Source organism: Notolepis coatsorum, assembly GCF_963971535.1.
Source record: "Notolepis coatsorum genome assembly, chromosome: 2".
Classification (NCBI taxonomy): Eukaryota; Metazoa; Chordata; class Actinopteri; order Aulopiformes; family Paralepididae; genus Notolepis; species Notolepis coatsorum.
In genome coordinates, this window is record NC_140166.1 from 224,228,853 (window position 1) to 224,250,224 (window position 21,372).

Here is a 21,372-nt window from a genome sequence, read left to right on the forward strand (position 1 = left end):
CGTACTGTATTGTACCTATTCTGCAATCTGTTAAATAAAGTTTTCATTCATTCATTCATTCATTCATTCATTCATTCATTCATTCATTCATTCATTCATTCATTCATTCATTCATTCATACAAGCCCTGAAGATCCGCCTCAAACAGAGTACAAGCCACGAAGCCCCGCCCAGACGTTGGGCTTGCGGCTCTGCAGATATCCCCTACTCCTCCCAGCCGCTCGGCGTCACGTGACGTGACGTCACACGACTTCCCTGGGTCCGTGTCTCTGTCACTCCACACCCGCCGCTAGCAGCCATGATGGTAGGTGGCGTTATCTCCAATCTCTCTCTGCCTTCTTCTTCAACCCCCTTGTTCTTATCCATTACACGCAGTTATTATAACCTGGACACGACCGTTGTGGGAATCTGTGGTTGTTGGTGGTGTTGTGTTTGGACGCTTTGAATGTGCTTTGTGTTGTGTTGACGAGTCGTTGTTTTTGTTTACACCCCACTACTAGCAAGAAGGGCTGGACGACGGTCCCGACTTCCTCTCCGAGGAGGACAGGGGAGTAAGTTATTATCCTCTTCTTCTTGTTCCTCTTGTTCTGTCCCTTCTTCACGTGTTGTCTTCCTTCTCTGTTGATTTCATTTCAGTTGATCAGTATCTTCCCCCTCAATCGAGCATCGAATATCTGTTTAGTTTTTTACCCTGAACGCCCAGATTTGCAGGTTGTTGGACACAGAGGCACAGATTTGTTGTTCACTGGTGATTAGCCTGCTAGCTAGCTAGCCGCTAAGCTAATGACAGCCATCAAGGCTAGCATAACATCAGTCATTGTTATTATTGACACCGTACACGGCTGGTACCGTTATCTTTTGGACACTTGGAGGCGTTCTTCTTAAGCTTAATAATCGATCTGCCAAAAATCAAAGAAGAATATTATGTTTTAAATGGTTAGCTAAGAGTGTCGGCTAGCAGCTAGGTAACATTGGCAATTTTGTTTAATGGATGATCTCTTGTCGGGCTTTTTTTATTTTATTTGCGTCGCCAGTGGCAGCATACTATGGACATCTTATACCCTTAATATGCATTCAGCTAATTGTCAGTTTTACATTTAGCACATGGACACATTGAGAAGGCTGGTGGTTAATTTGTGCAGAACTGTTAGTCTAGCTACTGTATGTCTGCTGGTTGGCAATAATCCCCTAGGGCTGTCACATGCCTGTCATTTGCATATTCTCTCCCTTTCCCTCTTTCCTTCTCTCTCTCTCTCTCTCTCTCTCTCTCTCTCTGTCAGTCAGACACACACACACACTGCAGAGTGAGTGAATGAGGGAAACCTGCTGCTGAGTGGAACCTTTTGCTTGATCTGTTGCCTAATCTTGCTAATGAAATATATTGAAGGGATCCATGCCAGATTTGCTCCCAGCTCTGCCAAATGGAAGCTGTCTCTTTGGGGAGCACTCTCTTTTTTTAGTCAACCCTCAAAAGAACAAATGTGTGGTTCACTCCCCACATGGATGACTTCACAATAGCCCTGACAGATATTCTTAGGGTTTTCAGTACTGCTCGGGATTCTGGGATTTGGTGTGCCGAGTAGGGGGGGATGCACCGATGGTCCGATACCGGTACTGGTATGAGATTGATTGATTGAACATTTTATTAACAGATTGCAGAATGGGTACAATACAGTACGGCTCAATACACACAATTGTTAAGGGGATGCAGACCCAGAAAAATACTTTCGTCTTGTTTACATCAGGGTCCCCCATTTTCAATTCATAATGACATTTATGACATACACAACATACAGATATACAGTACTGTTACATTTATGACATACAAGATACACAAATATACAGTACTGTTTACCAGAGATCCTAACGGAAACTATATACATTCGAGGGGGTAGGAAACTGTATATTAGGTTGGGTCGGGGGGGGGGGGGGGGGGTTTGGACATTTACGGGGGCCAGTTTAGAATTGCAGCCTTGATTTGCTGCGTCTTTGACACGTTAACTCTCTCTAATAGAGAAAATAGTATTATATCTCATTATGACGGTCCACGTCTCTACTGTATTAAAAGTAATGGATCGGATTGGTACTCGGTATTGGCCGAGGTATCGGTATCAGGACCGGAAAAGTCAGATCGGTGCATCCCTCAGTAGTACTGACTGAGCCAATATCCTGTCCAATGAGGCCTTTTATCTCAGAACTTCCCCATTAACAGAATTCAGGCGTAATGGTCCTGTCCCACTGATGCGCCACTACAGTATGTAAGCAGAACGCATATTGCTGTCTTGTGTGAGGGGACTCACTAAAACATGGTATCTCATGCACCTCATTAAGGTGGCATTTTAAGGTGTACATTTCCCAATTGTGACACATTTTCTCAAGTTCCACTGTAGTGTAAATGTCATATCCAATCCAAGCCTCGTCTTTTAATTCAAAGAACAGATGTTGGAACAGATGGAGGTAGCTAAATCACCCATGTGCTGGAATCCCCTCAGTGAGACATTATGTTGCCATGGTAACAGGATAATGACAGGGTGATGCCCTGTGAAGACCCATGACATGGAACAGGAACAGACGTTACTGGATGTTCAACTTTTTTCCACAAATAGGAGGGTGCATTTATGTAATAGAGGAAATGGATATCATTCTTCTTGTCCACTGACTCCAAACTACTTTGTATTAATTTATTATGCCTTAACTACTGTTGAGCCTTTTTTATACCTTAACTACTGTTGTAAGAGTCTATATTATACCTTAATTACTGTTGAAAGAGTATATTATACCTTAACTACTGATGTAAGAGCCTTTATTATACATTAACTACTGTTGTAAGAGCCTTTATTATACCTTAACTACTGTTGAAAGAGCCTTTATTATACCTTAACTACTGGCGTAAGAGTATATTATACCTTACCTACTGGTGTAAGAGTCTATCGTATACTTTAACTAACATTGTAAGAGTCTATTATACCTTAACTACTTTTGAGTCTTGTGTAAGAGTCTATATTAATAAACGTTGTTTGTGTAGCACCTTTCATACAAGAATTGCAGCTCAAAGTGCTTCACAGCAGTAAAAAAGACATGGGCATAAAATTAGCACAAAATTGGCAGATCAAGAGCAATGCATAATGCAGACATAGAATTAGGCATAAAATAGACAGCAGCAAAATAGACAAAGTCAAGATAAGGCATAGAACATTAAATCACATAATATTTCATATTAATAGGATCTAACATCTTATGCATCTTTGTTTACGATTTGATTGTCACTGATACACATAAAATAGACATATAAAATCATGAAATTGGCAGATACACACATAGAATAGACATATTATCAACCCAGTATTTTAAGTGTTTACACAATACGGTTGATAAGAAAAGGGTAAAAAACAAAGCAGTATTTTACTGTAGGTCTTTCTCATATACTCTGCATTTCCCTCCGTTCTTAGGTACATTATAGAACAATTACAGTTCTGAATGACTTTACAGAACAGTTCTGAATTACTTTACAGAACAACAACAATTAGTATGTCTACTTAAAGTTAATAATAAGAAAGCCCAGAGATTCTTTAGGAACAGTGGCAGCATGTTCATATGTGGTGAAAATATGATGTATGATCGTAATGTTCTAGGGAATCTAGGGGGCACATAGTTGACAAGAGTATTGACAATGTCTGCATTGAATTGGCAAAATAATTACAGTAGGCATGGTTCTTTAACACAAAGACTGGCAGTGGCATGGTTCTTTAACACAAAGACTGGCAGTGGCATGGTTCTTTAACACAGACTGGTATGGTCCTTTAACACATGTCAAAAAGGCCGGTATGGTCCTTTAACGCATGTCAAAAAGGCCGGTATGGTCCTTTAACACAGACACAGATCATGTGTGCTATAACTTAAGTGTCGTGCATCTTCTCTCCGGTGCCGAGCGTTGTGTTCTGTCCCTGTGTCTTCAAGTTCAAGTTTGTTTTTATTTGTCAGAACAAAATACAGGATACTTTATAATAAAATGCTTGGTCCTTATGAGCCCCTGAGAGTGTGCTGCACACAGTAAAGAGAAAGTAAGTAAAACATTAAGAAGTAAAAAAGTAGGTAAAGTCAGGGCGGCCGGGTAGCGCAGCGGACTAAGCGTCTGTCTACCACCACAGAGCCAGTGGGATTGAATCCGGCTGTGGTACCTCCCGCTTGGCCGACCGTCCATACTGACACAATTGGCAGTGTTAGCGGGTGGGAAAACGGCGTGGGTGGGTCCTGGTCGTTGTAAACGGCGACTCCTACAGTTCGGTCGGGGCGCCTGCACAGCAAGGGAAGGATCTGGAGGGAGGTAGTGTGACCTTCCACACGTTACACTCTCCCAGTGAGAGTCCGCGCTGCCCGGTGAAAAGAAGCGGTGGGCTGGGTACACATGTGTCGGAGGAAGCATGTGATAGTCTCCGCCCTCCCAGACCGACGGTAGGGGGTAAGAGTGCACAACAACCAGGAAGGGGGCGATGCGTGAATATTTTAGGCAACCTACTTGTGTTTAGCGGTTCTCTGATTGGCCACTATGCCCATGTGACCGCAGCAGCGCGAGAGAGCTGAAGCGCGGAAATAGGCTGCATTCTATTGCCATTCTCTGTGACAAACTCTAACCTTAACCAACTCCGAAACAGCGCCTAAACTTAACCCTTCTAACCTTAACCAACTCCGAAACAATGCCTAACCTTAACCCTAACCTTAACCAACTCCGAAACAATGACTAAACTTAACATGCCTAAACTTAACCGGCGAAAGAATGCACATAAAAAAAAATTATAATAATAATTGAAGGGAATCGAACTTGTCACCAACGCACCGCAGGATCCACAGCAAGGCGGCGTACCAGTTGAGCTAGTTGTCGATGTTAAAAGAGGGGGAATTACTGCTGCATAATGCTGCCGCGGGGGCGTGGCTAGACGCAAGTTGGGCGTGGCTAGACACAAGTAGGTTGCCTTTAATATATTCACGCGGGGGGATTGGGAATTGGCACAACGACTAACATTGGGATGGGAGAAAAATCGGAAAAAGGAGGAAAAAGATGATGATAATTTTTTACATTTTTTTTGTAAGTAGGTAAAGTCAATAATATACATATATACAATACAGAGTCAAATGAGTACCAGTGAGGTAGAATGCAGAGGTACAAAACTTGGGGTAGGGGTGCAAATGAGGTATTGAATGTGGTGCAAATCTCTTTAATAATAGATGCATATAAAGTGTGTTAAAGTGAGTGGTAAGGTGAGTGGTTTGTTTAAAGTGAGTGTGTGCAGCATGTGGATGCGTGTGTGTGCACTGCAATGTGTGTAGATGTATTCTCTCCGGCGCTGAGCACTGTGTTCCGTGTCTTCCAGCCCAGGGCGGTGAACGTGGACCTCCAGACAGACGCTACCCTCCAGGTGGACATCTCCGATGCCCTCAGTGAGCGAGACAAGGTCAAGTTCACAGTCCACACCAAGGTATGGATCTATTATCTCCTGCTGCCTCTTGGTGTGTACGTGCTCGGCTGCTGCTGTTTTCATACTCCAATCTGAGCTAACTGACTCTGGATCAGGCGAAACAGCCCCGTTTTGCCGGGCAGGTGACTGGCTGAACTGCCGTCCCACAGCAGTTTTACTGCCTGCCAGGGAAACTGTCAAGTTTATAGTTTTAATGTGTGAGATTATGGGCGTAATAAATTAAGTTAGTTTTTTGTTGTTGTTGGAACTGTTCCTTTGAACCTGCCTTCCTGGCAGTCTTCAGGTCACCCTGCTCTGTTATCGACTCGGTGTGTGTGGAGAGAGAGAGCGCCGTCTCTGAGGAGATCCAGCCGGGGGGGGCTTTGAACTAAGGAAGACTAGCGTCTATTAAAACCTCAAAGCAGCTCCAAAGGTCTTTATCGACGTGATTTCAGTCGTACAAATAGTCATATCGCAATCCTTTTTTGACAGATATTGCAATTTGAATATGATTCATATCGGAGGGAAAGGTTTGAAGGTTTAACTCTGAGGAAGACTCTTCCAAAGTCACTCCCCTGCAATAGACGTGTGGATGGTACGAGTGCCCCCGCGTGTTACTTTGCTCCGTCTTGAAACGCCCCGGTGAGAGACGTGCTTTTTACGTACCGTCTTCTGCCGTCGACTGGACCTCAGAACCGGCAGATTTTCTTCATCCATCCTGTTTTTGCAGATATGCACAGTTGATCAACCATTAAATACATGACTTGAAACAAGTAGAGTTTGGACATGAGTGTTTAATCGGGGCGTGTACGCGAGCTCAACACATTGTGTGTGCGTGAGCTCCACACATATCGTGTGCGCAAGCTCAACAACATTGCATGTTGTATGTGTCTCGTGTGTTTTATCCAAAGCGCTTTACGGCGCCTCGCGTTCACCCGTTTGCCGACCCGCTCGCCTGGAGCAGGCGGGAGGGTTAAGCGTCTCACTCGAAGACACTTGGACGCGCTGCCGGGAGGAGATCGAACCGGCGGGAACCTTCAGATTACCAGACGACCCGCTCTACCTACTGAGCCACTGCCACACACCGTTGCCCCCCGTCGTTTCCTTCTGTGCTTTGTCGACGAGGGTCTCGGCGGAGTGATGGATTGAAGCGGCAGGCGTGCAGCTGAGCTGAGGGCGAAACAAGCGCTGACTAATCACTGCGCTGGCCTTGGCACCGTCTGGGGAACTGCGGTGGACGGGCTACTGCGGGCACTGCTGAAGTAATGTTATGAAGTTAGTCTATGGTTGATGTCAGCGACCTGCTGAAGTAATGTTATGAAGTTAGTCTATGGTTGATGTCAGCGACCTGCTGAAGTAATATTATGAAGTCAGTCTATGGTTGAAGTCAGCGACCTGCTGAAGTAATATTATGAAGTTAGTCTATGGTTGAAGTCAGCGACCTGCTGAAGTAATGTTATGAAGTTAGTCTATGGTTGATGTCAGCGACCTGCTGAAGTAATATTATGAAGTTAGTCTATGGTTGAAGTCAGCGACCTGCTGAAGTAATGTTATGAAGTCAGTCTATGGTTGAAGTCAGCGACCTGCTGAAGTAATATTATGAAGTCAGTCTATGGTTGATGTCAGCGACCTGCTGAAGTAATGTTATGAACTTAGTCTATGGTTGAAGTCAGCGACCTGCTGAAGTAATATTATGAAGTCAGTCTATGGTTGATGTCAGCGACCTGCTGAAGTAATGTTATGAAGTTAGTCTATGGTTGAAGTCAGCGACCTGCTGAAGTAATATTATGAAGTCAGTCTATGGTTGATGTCAGCGACCTGCTGAAGTAATGTTATGAAGTTCGTAGACATGTATATGTCTGTGTGTATGTGTTTGGGATTGTGTATATGTCTATATATGTGTTTGGGATTGTGTATAGGGATTGTGTATATCATGTGTATGTGTTTTGGATTGTGTATACGTGTGTGTGTTTTGGATCGTGTATATTGTCTATATATGTGTGTGTTTTGGATTGTGTATATACATGTGTTTTGGATCATGTATATATGTGTATGTGTTTTGGATTGTGTATATGTCTGTGTTTTGGATGGTGTATGTGTGTGTATATATGTGTGTGTGTTTTGGATGGTGTATGTGTTTCGGATTGTGTATGTATATGTCTATATGTGTATGTGTTTTGGATCGTGTATATGTGTTTTGGATTGTGTATGTGTCTATATATGTGTTTTGGATCGTGTATGTGTATATATATGTGTTTTGGATCGTGTATATATATGTGTTTTGGATTGTGTATATGTCTATATATGTGTTTTGGATCGTGTATGTGTATATATATGTGTTTTGGATCATGTATGTGTATATATGCGCAGGGCTTTCCTTAAACAATCGTATAGGGGAGCAGTGCCACTATGACAACGCACAGGTGCCACCATGTTTTTAAAATAAATGGATATAAATAAATTAAAATGTCTTTATATATATATATATAATTTATTTATTTATTTGCAGTGAAGGCTTGGGGCCAGCTTAGAAACAGATGCATCATTGTGTAATACGTGCTTGCTCTGTCCTCTGTTCCACTGTGTGTGCATGTGTATGTGTGTTTTCGTGTTCAATGTTAAACTATTGTGCAACCTTATATACTGTACTCAAATAAATAACTTATTTTGAACATACCCTTGTGTTTGCTATTTTATTCAAATTATGTTTAGAAGTTGCAGGAAATTATAGCAAATGGCTTTCTTTATTGCAGAGCCCCCCATCTTGTTTGAAAATCCAGGAGAGAAAACCCTGTTATGCGTGTTTTGGATCGTGTGTGTGTGTTTGTCTCCTTGTTTTGGATCGTGTGTGTGTGTCTGTCCCCTTGTTTTGGATCGTGTGTGTGTGTCTGTCCACTTGTTTTGGATTGTTTGTGTCTGTCTTTTCTTGTTTTGGATTGTGTATGTGTCTGTCTTTTCTTGTTTTGGATTGTGTGTGTGTCTGTCTATCCTTGTTTTGGATCATGTATGTGTGTGTCTGTCTCCTTGTTTTGGATCATGTATGTGTGTTTTTCCTTGTTTTGGATCGTGTATGTGTGTCTGTCCCCTTGTTTTGGATCGTGTGTGTGTGTCTGTCCCCTTGTTTTGGATCGTGTGTGTGTGTCTGTCCCCTTGTTTTGGATCGTGTGTGTCTGTCCCCTTGTTTTGGATTGTTTGTGTCTGTCTTTTCTTGTTTTGGATTGTGTGTGTGTCTGTCTCCTTGTTTTGTATCGTGTATGTGTGTGTCTGTCTCCTTGTTTTGGATCGTGTATGTGTGCGTCTGTCTGCCTTCCACCTGACTCTCTGTGTCTGTTGTCGTCTGTTCTTCCACAGAGCACGCTCCCTAACTTCAAGCAGAATGAGTTCTCGGTCGTCCGGCAGCATGAAGAATTCATCTGGCTGCACGACTCCTTTGTGGAAAACGAGGATTATGCTGGATACATTGTAAGTACTGACTGAGATAATACTGGATACATTGTAAGTACTGACTGAGATAATAGGAGAATATAAATTATTAGTTTTCCATCTTTGACGGTGAATAACACCATGGTAACATTGACCAGACGTGAGAAATTGCCACTGAGCTCATTCACCACCTTCTTGAGATCAAGTGTACTCAAAATCTAAGCAAATAGATAAAGGGCAGATGAGTTACAGGTGGTTTTATAGATACAGTACTGAATTTTGCCATCCGGACACATGCTATTTGAAATATGAATATAGAATATCAGGCCTATAAATTACCTTATTATGGCCAAGTCATACATCTATGGATCGGGCCAAATCTCCTCTTTCCAATACAGAGTTAAATCTTTGATTTAGTACCACCAGGCGCCCGTTACAGGGCAGCAAAGACTGTGAATGATATCTACTGTAAGTACAGTTACTTTTGTATAATGTCCATTGCTCTGCCATTTTTCACCAGATTGTGGCGCGTTTTTGTTGTTGACGTTCACAGAAAAGTAAAGAAACAATATACGTTGTATTTTATGGCAATAACGTTCAGGTTTGTTCGACCCGTGAGATATACTACGTTATATAAAATAACGTCAATATTTTCCGCATAGAATATTTTCAGTAGCTTTGGCAGCGGCTGGTGTGAGCTGGGTAGTGTAGTTTTATGTAATTTCAACGTCCATCGAAAGCCCTGCGTCTCCTCTTTCTTAGGACTACAACGATTTCATGACGGCGTCATTTCCTCGCATCTAAATCATCCGGTTTCCAATGCAATGCGCGGCCATTTTTATAAACTCATATTTCGCTAATACCACTTACAATCATTGGTAAACAAACGTAGCGCTGGAAATATCCACTTTGAATGCTGTTTTGATAGGGTTAGGGTCTTTTTAAAGATTCGTTTTTTAGCATTTATTGCTTTCATGGTCAGACATGACCGACAGATGAGGAGAGGATGAACGGGAGAAGAGGGGGAAGACATGCGACAAATGGGAGTCACCGGGAGTGGGAAGCGAACCCGGGACGGCCGCTTCGCGACGCAGCGCGATACATGGTGTGCTACTAGAGTGCCCCAGGGTTAGGGTCTTTACTCTTGGCTACATTTGAAAAAGAAATGCAACATTGATTAATACGGACTGTATTGATCTATTTATGACATTAAATAAATCTCGGCCCGGTATCGGGCTTAAGGGGTTAGTAGTGCCTTGTTGTATATTAATAACATACTTCCAGTAGATGGTGAGTGATGATTATGGAAGCACCCACATGTTGACAGACAATTGGCGTGGGTCGATTTTGGACTTCAAAAAGCACTCAGAATCACACTTGGGTCAGATTGCATTCTTTTTTTTTTTTTTTTTTTGTATTTTATTTTTTTATTCTTTTTTAAAACAAACATATAAACAAACATGACAACACACGATAAGATATACAAGCATTAATTGTCAGGGCACATCCAATGAGATCACATTTTGGTTAGTTGTTTTATATAAGATATACCCATAATACCTGTTATCTAAAAAAAACCCTACATACATATGCTCAGCTCGAAACCCCCCCTCCCGGACCCCACCTTGAGAAGTACCTCCACTATCCCTCGCACCTAACCAGACACTACCATTATAAGCTAGCTTTTATTCTCTCCACCACTTCTAACCACATTGACATTTTGGATTCATTGAGACCCAGAATTCTTGCTGTAGATATTTCATGGTAAATTACATCGAGATATGTAAGAAACCAAACTTTACGGCACATTTTTTCCGGTTGAAACCAGCGTGATGCGATCAGCTTTTTGGCTACTGTGATACCCGATAAAACCAATCTCTTTAGCTGTGGATTCACTGCAAACTCAAAAACATCATTCAACAGCAATACCGAGGGGTGTACAGGTATATTCCAAGATACGAGTTTTGATATTTGTTGGGTCACATCTTTCCAGAATGCCTTAACTGGTGAGCAGTCCCAATACATGTGCATAAATGTCCCTTCGTCCCCATTTGTACATTGGGTGCATTTGGAATCTTGTTTGAGCCCCATTCGGCACAGTCTTATAGGAGTCAAGTATGTCCTGTGAATATAGTTAAGATTGATTTGTTGATGATCCGGGTTCCTTGATGTAAGTCGGACATTTGCCCAGGCTCCTTGCCAATCAAAGTCATTTTCCAGGTCTGGTATATCCCTCCTCCAGACAGAGTCAAGTTGGAGGGTTTCATACGAGGACGTTAGTAATTGATGATAAAATTCTGAAACAAAACCTCTCGATGTCTCTCTTGAGTAGAAGAATTTGTGGTATCTGTGGTGTTCAATTGGTCTGTCTAATGGAACACCGTGAGACTTCAAACATAGCTCTAACTGTTTGTGAAAAAGCCATGTGGACTTGGTGAGATTGGTCAGATTGCATTCTTAATGGATGTTTGTTGGCCTGGTTGTAGGGCGTATGTTGCTTAATACAAGTGCCAAGAGAACGACAGAATAGCAAAGAATTGTTTTCCCTTCAGTTAATTTGTGTCCTGTGTTTGTTCTGGGCAGTGTTGTAAGCTCCCCTTCTCTCATGATATCTGAGATCTCAACCCCCCCTTTTTTTTTAAACCCCGCTTTAACCCTTTCATTACCACACTACCAAATGGTTAACCCTTTCACTGCGACAATACTGAAGGTTTACCCTTTCACTGCCACACGACAAAGGGTTAACCCTTTCACTACCACACTACAGAACGTTAACAAAAAAGATATTTTAATTCTTGTATTTTTTACATTTAATTTATTTTATTTTATTTGTATTACACTTAGCAGCACTGTATTGATAGAATATCAGCACGCAGAATATCACAATATATGGCTGTATGATCCATTCTTTCCCCCATCCTTACTTTAATTGTACTAAAGTCCTTACAGTATCAGCAGTAATTGGTGGAGAAAATATTGAGATTTTGGTATTGGCTCCAAAAATCACATTGGTGCATCTCTTAACTCATTGACCGCCGAGCCCCTTCCGGGAAATTAGGCCTAGTACGCCAACGCTTTAATCAATGGGAGGACGGGGATATTTGCGAGTGCTTAAATTATGGGTCTAATACACCCGTCGCTTATCAATGACTTGCTTGCAGTCAACATGTACGAAACGGATTGTTTTTTCATCGGTACATTTCCGTTTTATACCGTTTTGAATAAGAGTATAGTTTTGGAGATTTCTAGTAATTCCAGAGAAAGACGCGATAATAGCCCTTTAGTGGAATACACACAAAACACGTTGTAATTTTTCGGCTGATTTACGAATAGTTTTCAAATAAACTCTAGATTATCGATAGTATATGTGTCCTTATGCACGATACAGAAGTGGGCTGAAAATCGCTTATCCGTGCCATGCTCAGCGCCAACGGCACGCACACACACACACACACACACACAGTCACACACACACACACACACACACACACACGTTGTGATCGCTGTGAAAAAAACATCTGATTAACCCAAGACTGGCAACATAGATTCCTTACCTCACATCTGATGTTCTGCAAAAAGATTAATCCAATTCCTGATCGCCATTCCAAATATTGATCGCGTTTATTGATCCAACGTTATATCTCCAAAACACATAATCCACGCTGCTCCGAGTGTCCCCAGTCCATCTGTTCTAACGATACTGCATGCCCGAGAAGGAAAACCTGGACCGGAGTTTTTTTTAATGCACATCCCCAGCCAATCCAATCCAATGATGTGCAATACCATCCGGGAGACGATAGGTGGCGGTATTTGCCCTTTTGCCAGCTCAGACCCATTCCCAACGATAACGGGTCAGGTTGGATGGATGAAAATGAATGGATATCGCTAATAAAAGAAATAACGATTAAAACCCGACTATACTCGTGATTGGCGCTCAAGCGATGGCGAGTTAACCCGACTATACTCGTGGTTGGCGTCCAATGAGTTAAGGAACACGCCAACATTTGGGGAAATTAGCTCACCGTCTTCTCCAGAGAGAGACAAGAAGATAGATACCAGTTTCCTCTCTGTGCGTTCAGTAGAAAGCTATCTGGCTGCACGTTAGCCTAGCTTAGCACAATGAATAGAAGCGGACTGTGCCGGTTAGCCTAGGCATTGTCCAACTAACACCTCTCCAGAAGGCTAACCGGCACTGTCCGCTTCCATTCATTGTGCTAAGCTAGGCTAACGTGCAGCCAGATATCTTTCTACTGAACGCACAGAGAGGAAACTGGTATCCATCTTGTTGTCTCTCTCTCTCTGGAGAAGACGATAAGCAAATTTCCCCAAATGTTGGCGTGTTCCTTTAAATAATGTTGATCTCATATTGTTGTGAATAACCGGGAGGTCCCTGTGCCCCGCAGATCCCCCCCGCTCCGCCCAGGCCGGACTTCGACGCCTCCAGAGAGAAGCTCCAGAAGCTGGGCGAGGGAGAAGGATCCATGACCAAGGAGGAGTTCACCAAGATGAAGCAGGAACTGGAGGCGTGAGTAACCCTGGCAACCAAGTTGTATATTAAAGCTAGAGTCTGTAACGCCACCAAAACGTCGACCATCGGATCAAAAGAGCGCCCCGCTTGTTATTGCACATTGTTTGCATTTTCCGACCGCGTCAAAGACTGCTGTGCACCTCTACATTATGCTTAAAGGAACATGGCAACATTTTGGGAAATCAGCTTACCGTGTTCCTCCAGAGAGAGACAAGAAGATAGATACCAGTTTCCTCTCTGTGCGTTCAGTAGAAAAGCGATCTGGTTGCACGTTAGCCTAGCTTAGCACAATGAATGGAAGCGGACAGTGCCGGTTAGCCTTCGGGAGAGGTGTTAGTTGGACAATGTCTAGGCTAACCGGCACTGTCCGCTTCCATTCATTGTGCTAAGCTAGGCTAACGTGCAGCCAGGGGGGAAAATCTCAGATACCGATATAACATTTTTGCCTGGTATCGGACCGTTATCCGACATCAGTATCGGTGCATCCCTAATCAGTGGTGTCACAGAACTGGTTTAACTGGCAACATAGGCATATAGATGGCGCTATCTCTCTACCTATGGGCCATCAAAGTTGTCAAAAAGTAACCATCTAGACAGCATCTGTATACCCCCCCTATTTTCATGAAATGGTTCAGTCCTGCCGTTCTTGAGAATTGGAAACACTGGCATCTTGTTTTTCTTCAAGCTTTCTGTCCTTTTCTTCGGTTGCATATTGTGTTTTCTTTCTATGCCGAGTCTGACGCGAGGATCCCAGTCTGTGGATCATCTTGAGTAACTGGGTCATGATGTCTGGAAAGAGTTGTTTTCCAAATGTTTTAATTTGTTTTGGTGCTTTGAGTGCCGTTCAGCTCTACCGTACTGGAGATATCTCTACGGCAGATATCTCCCAAACACTAGGCCAATCGCACCAAAACTATCTGGAGGGATGGAGTTTGTTAACTACAGGGGTCAACATCAGGAAAATCAGGAAAGGGAATGAATCTGTTCAACCTTTTCTATAGACCTTTTCTATACAGCAAGAACTGGACCCAGGAAAGTGACTGAGGCAGAGGTGAATGACGTTGGCAGAGCTGAATGCTAAATGCTATGCCCAGGGCTACAAAAAGGGTCAAATAGAAACGACTCGCACAAAACGAGACTGTGGGTAAAATGGTCATTTAAGCAACCTTTTCTGTGGCAAGTGCTTGTTCATATTTGACTTGGTGGCACTAGTGCGAGTCGCATGGTGACGCACCTGTACCGAGTTTGTTTTGGTCTGATTGGGTGTGGGGTTGGAGTTGAGTGGGTATAGGGGAGGGGTTGCTATTCCTACAGGACTGACAGCTCTGGCTCTGCCAAGAGAAGTCTGGAGAGATTCACACTATAATAAGTTACTATATATAGCTTTATATTGTTATATTATAAATATATTCTAGTTATATAGTAGGGCTGAGCCCAAATGTTCGAAGGTTCGCACTCTAATCTTAATGAATGGGTTCGAACATCACAGTACTATTTTGTGTTTACAATAATTTGAAAGTCACGCACAAACACACAGACGCAACACAGTCAACGAGTCGCGGTGAGGAGGGGTCACCGTCATACATTATCAGGAAATGAATCGATGCTACAGTATGCACGTTAGTCGCGCTCTGCACGTTTAGCTTGCTAACGTTAAGATAGCAGGAGCCGTCTGCCAACAAAGATGTTGTTTCAACAAATGGGTTCACAAAATGGATTACCATCCAAACGTTATTGAAGACTCCTGTGACCAGTAAGTAGATACTACTACTTTTACTAACAATTTGTTGACCGCAGCAATATGCGCATATGTTCTACGTTATATGCGTAAATGTCCACAATGTGTCTAAAGTCGAGACTCGACAGTACTGAACCGGAAAAATATTTAGGAGTACATGTGACCGTTCGATGACCTAAACTAACGTTAGCTGATAATGTCAACCAAGCTGGTATTATTCCACACTGGTCCCCGATTTTATCCCTGGTTTATTTATCCTACAGTGAGGGTTAGTGCGAGTCTCTCTCTCTCTCTCTCTCTCTCTCTCTGTCTCTGTCTCTGTCTCTGTCTCTGTCTCTGTCTCTCTCTCCCTCTCTCTCTCTCCCTCCTTTTGAGTGAACAGAAGCAATAAGAAGGCACAGAGGCCCGAGGTCTCTCTCTCTCTCTCTCTCTCTCTCTCTCTCTCTCTATGGGTAACGCATGTATTCCCGGTAACCTGCCCCATTTCTAAGCCATATAACCCAGGACGTTATACGAACAACATTAAAATCTTTTCTCATGTCAAGAATGATTGTTATAGATGCCAAAAAAAAAAAAAAAAACATCATGTAATGAGGGATGGCGGACCTCTAAAGTTGACCTAAGTTACCGGGAATACCAATTCACTATCTCCTCCAATTTAAGAGAGAATTAAAATGTTTTTGTTGTTTTGTAGGGATATCATCATCATGTAACATAATACCATAGTTCTCTCCGAGTTATCTCAAGAGAATTCAAATGTAGCTGAATCTGAAGGAAAAATACGGGTAGAGGGATATGAGTCAACATAGTTCATGGCCTTCAATTGATGACAAACAAAAAAGGCTTAATTTTCATGGCAGATGCATGATATGTTTTGGGCATGATCTTGGCACCCCAATGAACAACCAAAATGAGTTTCGTCTTTTGTGGCCAATTATTTTAGGAGATAATTACGTTTCACATATTGATCCCAGGTTACCGCGAATACATATCCTCACAATTCCAGATAAACACTTAAATCTCCTATTTTACTAAAGATTGGTGAGATTTTATTTTTGGAAATCATAACAGCAATAATAAGGGTTATGTGTAAACCAGAATTACTAGAATGTGTTGTGTTTTGTCTGTTAAAATGAGCAAAAACAAGGAAAGGGTATTCCCAGTAACTTAACAAACAAGTGCAAAAAATACAGTTCTAGAACAAGTATTTTAATTTTTTCTATATTCAAGAAAGTGGAAAGGAACCCAACATTTTCAATTGTCTGCACACAATCGTTGTTTTGTTATTCCAAGATGGCATTTGAACAGAATTTTGGAAAAAACAGGTATTCCTGGTCACCATGCCCCTAGTCAGTCTACACCAACCTGCCCCTAGTCGGTCTACACCAACCTGCCCCTAGTCAGTCTACACTACCACCATGCCCCTAGTCAGTCTACACTACCACCATGCCCCTAGTCAGTCTACACCACCACCATGCCCCTAGTCAGTCTACACCACCACCATGCCCCTAGTCAGTCTACACCACCATGCCCCTAGTCAGTCTACACCACCACCATGCCCCTAGTCAGTCTACACCACCACCATGCCCCTAGTCAGTCTACACCACCACCATGCCCCTAGTCAGTCTACACCAACCTGCCCCTAGTCAGTCTACACCACCACCATGCCCCTAGTCAGTCTATACCAACCTGCCCCTAGTCAGTCTATACCACCACCATGCCCCTAGTCAGTACACCACCACCATGCCCCTAGTCAGTCTACACCACCATGCCCCTAGTCAGTCTACACCACCATGCCCCTAGTCAGTCTACACCACCACCATGCCCCTAGTCAGTCTACACCACCATGCCCCTAGTCAGTCTACACCACCACCATGCCCCTAGTCAGTCTACACCAACCTGCCCCTAGTCAGTCTACACCACCACCATGCCCCTAGTCAGTCTACACCACCACCATGCCCCTAGTTAGTCTACACCACCATGCCCCTAGTCAGTCTACACCACCACCATGCCCCTAGTCAGTCTACACCACCATGCCCCTAGTCAGTCTACACCAACCTGCCCCTAGTCAGTCTACACCACCATGCCCCTAGTCAGTCTACACCACCACCATGCCCCTAGTCAGTCTACACCACCATGCCCCTAGTCAGTCTACACCAACCTGCCCCTAGTCAGTCTACACCACCATGCCCCTAGTCAGTCTATACCACCGTGCCCCTAGTCAGTCTACACCACCACCATGCCCCTAGTCAGTCTACACCAACCTGCCCCTAGTCAGTCTACACCACCACCATGCCCCTAGTCAGTCTACACCACCACCATTCCCCTAGTCAGTCTACACCACCACCATGCCCCTAGTCAGTCTACACCACCACCATGCCCCTAGTCAGTCTACACCACCACCATGCCCCTAGTCAGTCTACACCACCACCATGCCCCTAGTCAGTCTACACCACCACCATGCTCCTAGTCAGTCTACACCACCATGCCACCATTCTATTATATATGCTAGCCTACCCCTGATAATATTAATACATTTAATTAATGTGTTAGCTTGTAGCTAATGGCCTGGGCCTCCATGTTGTGTTGTTAGCTTGTAGCTAACGGCCTGGGCCTCCATGATGTGTTGTTAGCTTGTAGCTTGTAGCTAACGGCCTGGGCCTCCATGATGTGTTAGCTTCAATTAATTAATTACCGGAATACATATAAGTTACCGTGAATACCTATATGGTAATAGTATTCCTGGTAACCTCTCCTTTTCACAAGTCACCGGAATACATATCAATATCTAAAGTTACCGTGAATACCTATCAGGTTACGGGAATACCTATTTAGGTAACCAAGAATACCTAGACATGGTATTCCTGGTACCTAAAGGTATTCTCGGTTACCTATAGGTTACGGAAATACCTTTCTCCAGTTACCGGGAATGCTTTACAGATATCTCTCTCTCGCTCTCGCTCTCGCTCTCGCTCTCGCTCTCTCACACACACACACACATATATATGATTAAAAACTATGGTTCGAAGGTCCGTTCGAAAAACTCTGCCGAAGTTCGAATCCTAAAAACAAGCTTCAGGGACAGCTCCAATTATATAGTAACTTGTTCTAGTGTGAACCGAAAGCATTGCGTATCTTACACACTCCTGTCTGCCACCACCAATAAACTTAGAACCTCTTTATTAAGTTCACTGATATGAAAGAGGAACTAGAGCAGTGAGTTACCACTAACGGTTCATAGTAACCAGATACGTTACTGGAAGAGACCTTTCACCGTAATCTAGCGATTTAGCACACAGCCGCCTTGATAGGCAAACAAGAGGTATGCAGTTGTATGTGTACACATTCACAGTAGATATGGCCCTGTCTCCAACTGAATGAACCCCTACTGAACACTGTATCCAGTAATAGACTCCAGTTAGAGTTGGGAGGTATACAGCAGAAGGTGGATCCATGCAAAGTTATGGATTTCTACAATACTGCCATCCACTATATATATATATATATATATATATATACTGTATATAACTGAATTAGTTGGATAACTGAATTAGCTGGATACATGAATTAGCTGGATGAATGAATTCGCTGGATAAATTAATTAGCTGGATACATGAATTAGCTGGATCACTGATTTTTACACGTGGTGCAATTAGTCCATTATGTTGGATTCAATTGTATTATTTATGCACTTAGGTTGTCTGCTAATGTCGGCCAAGCTTGTAAAGTAAACCATACGGATGGATCACTGTCGTTCCTCACATCCTTCCACTGATACTTCCGCAACCGGGAGAAAGTGGGTGGTCTTTGGTTTCGTGGCTTTTGACATAATTCCTTCACCAGATGATCATGTGACCGTTCCTTCGTCCACTCACATTCCCTCCATGCCAAGACGGAGCGGGCAGTTATCCTGGAAGCCTGGAGTGCACGCCTGTCCAAACAACCCTGCATCTGCGTTCCAGGAAAGGAGTTAGCCAGATAATCTGATACTGCAGACGTCCTATTATCCAGAACTAGTTAAGTCACATAATAAGGAACGGGTCCTGGTTAACCAAATAGGGAAAAACACAAGCTTATATGTCTTATTCTGCACCCAGATTCCAAGACTCAAGATTATTTCATTGTCAATTACATTTCTTAATTGTCTATATACACATATCCCCTCCACATAACATGTATTTCATCAGAGAGCAGGGTTATGAAAATTCTAACAATTTGAAATGAGTCAAAAACGCTATGACTATATTTAAAAACAATCACTTGCGCCTACTTCAGAGAGCAGAGATACGGAGCGCGAGAGACCGTGAAACAGGACTTGTGCAGAGCCTTTTCCATCTCTGTCCCTCTCTCTCTCGCTCTCTCTTGACGTACACACCGCTGACCGCACTCTTTGAGGCTGCTTTTAGACTAATACGTCTTCGATTCAGAACGGAGTAAATGATTTCCGTCTACACAAGCATTTTTACCACCGCCCCAGAAAGGATTTCCATTTATACTAGCTCTCCTGAAGACTTGTATCACAAGACCTTTCACTACGCTGGTCATATGAGCCTCTTGAGTCCTAAGTAACGGGTTCATTGGTGCCGGTGTAAACTGTCTGGGAAGATTAATGGAAGGGGTTTTGACACTCTCCGACTGGCAATTGGAAGATGGATTGAGGGTCTTAACAACACGCAGTGAAGCCTGTCCTGGTCGCAGTCTGTCTCTGAGGTTAGCGCATGTGAACTAGCCTACTGCAAGCAGCATGAAGCAGGTGGAAAACAGGTGAAATGTCAAATACAGAACGTTTCAAAGTCGGTCCTTTGCAGGCCAAAGTCAGAAGACTTGACTGGCCGGTGATTATCAAAGGACATACAATACCGCCCAAGAAAGACCCTGGGAATAACCTTAATATGAAGTAGAAAGATGCTGATGGCTCCATGGCTGTTTTGTGGGCTGTTTTGGACACATTTTTTAAATGGTATGCACGCTTTTTATTGCCATTCTCTGAGTAGTGTTGACGGTCAATAAGGATGATTGATGACAAGCAATATCATTGTAAGCCCCACAGTTAGTGAGCCTTTGTGCTGTGTGGTGAAATGAGTATCGTCAATTGTAAGTCCCAGAGTTGTGGGCATATAGTGTTTACTTGGCTCCTTTGTCATGTCAGAAGATGTCAACAATATTTTCTATAGGTGCGCTGCACGTGGCATTGTTTGCCTTGGAAGTGAGCGTTGGGCGTCGTTTTCACAAGTCTCTGTCTCTCCGCCTGTCCACACTGCCACGCAACCCCAGATTTAGCGAAACGAAGATGAGGGCAGCAGCAAAGTTTCCGCCTTTGGAGCTAAAAAACACAGGAGTAGTGGGGTCGCTAGGTGCAAACGTAGCTAAACCTTGTTCTGTTTAGTTGTTGTGTGTTTCAGAGAGTACCTGCTAACTAGGGATGCACCGATCCGACTTTTTCAGTCTCGATACCTGGGTTTGGGTATCGGCCAATACCGATACCGATCCGATACCCATTGTCCAAATTATTTTCTTCAAAAAAGTTACATTTATTATTTCTTTTTTTATCCACGTTTTCTTTTTTTTCTGTATTCAAATATATATATATTTTTTTAATAATTGTAAAGGATCACAAGTGTGTTTTTGATTTGTTGTAAACAAAGACAGAAAATAAACTTCATTCATTCAATTAATAAACTGTATGCCTCACTGTCACTGTGTGGAAGAGACTGGGATCATTCTTTTGTGCAACAAGGCAACATCAGGCTCGACTTAAAACATTACTTTCCTAACTTAGTGAAACTAAATGTAACAAATTAATTAAAGATATAAATGTACTGAATGGTCATTTCTTGTTTTATTTCTTATTTAAAATAAATAAATAAAAAATAAATAAAAATACGATATATATATATATATATATATATATATATATATATATATATATATATATATATTTCTTTTTACCGATACCTGATCCAGCTATTTTACTGATATCGGCGGCCGATACCAATATCGGATCGGTGCATCCCTACTGCTAACTTTAAGAATTGTTTGTTGTGTGTTTCAGAGAGTACCTGCTAACTTTAAGACTTGTTTCAGAAAGTACCTGCTAACTTTAAGACTTGTTTCAGAAAGTACCTGCTAACTTTAAGACTTGTTTCAGAAAGTACCTGCTAACTTTAAGAATTGTTTGTTTTGTGTTTCAGAGAGTACCTGCTATCTTTAAGATTAGTTTCAGAAAGTACC

At 42.7% G+C, this 21,372-nt stretch overlaps 1 protein-coding gene across 1 annotated transcript in view; it reads left to right on the top strand.

The window, feature by feature from the left end:
• The first annotated feature begins 235 nt into the window (after positions 1 to 235).
• Positions 236 to 21,372, top strand: part of snx6 (sorting nexin 6) — a 46,334-nt gene continuing 25,197 nt past the window's right edge. The window contains exons 1-5 of the mRNA XM_084308723.1: positions 236 to 303; positions 500 to 550; positions 5,369 to 5,473; positions 8,804 to 8,914; positions 13,279 to 13,400. Of these exons, the coding sequence (XP_084164849.1) occupies positions 298 to 303; positions 500 to 550; positions 5,369 to 5,473; positions 8,804 to 8,914; positions 13,279 to 13,400 (395 nt within the window). The 5' untranslated portion in view covers positions 236 to 297. The remainder of the gene's footprint in view (positions 304 to 499; positions 551 to 5,368; positions 5,474 to 8,803; positions 8,915 to 13,278; positions 13,401 to 21,372) is intronic.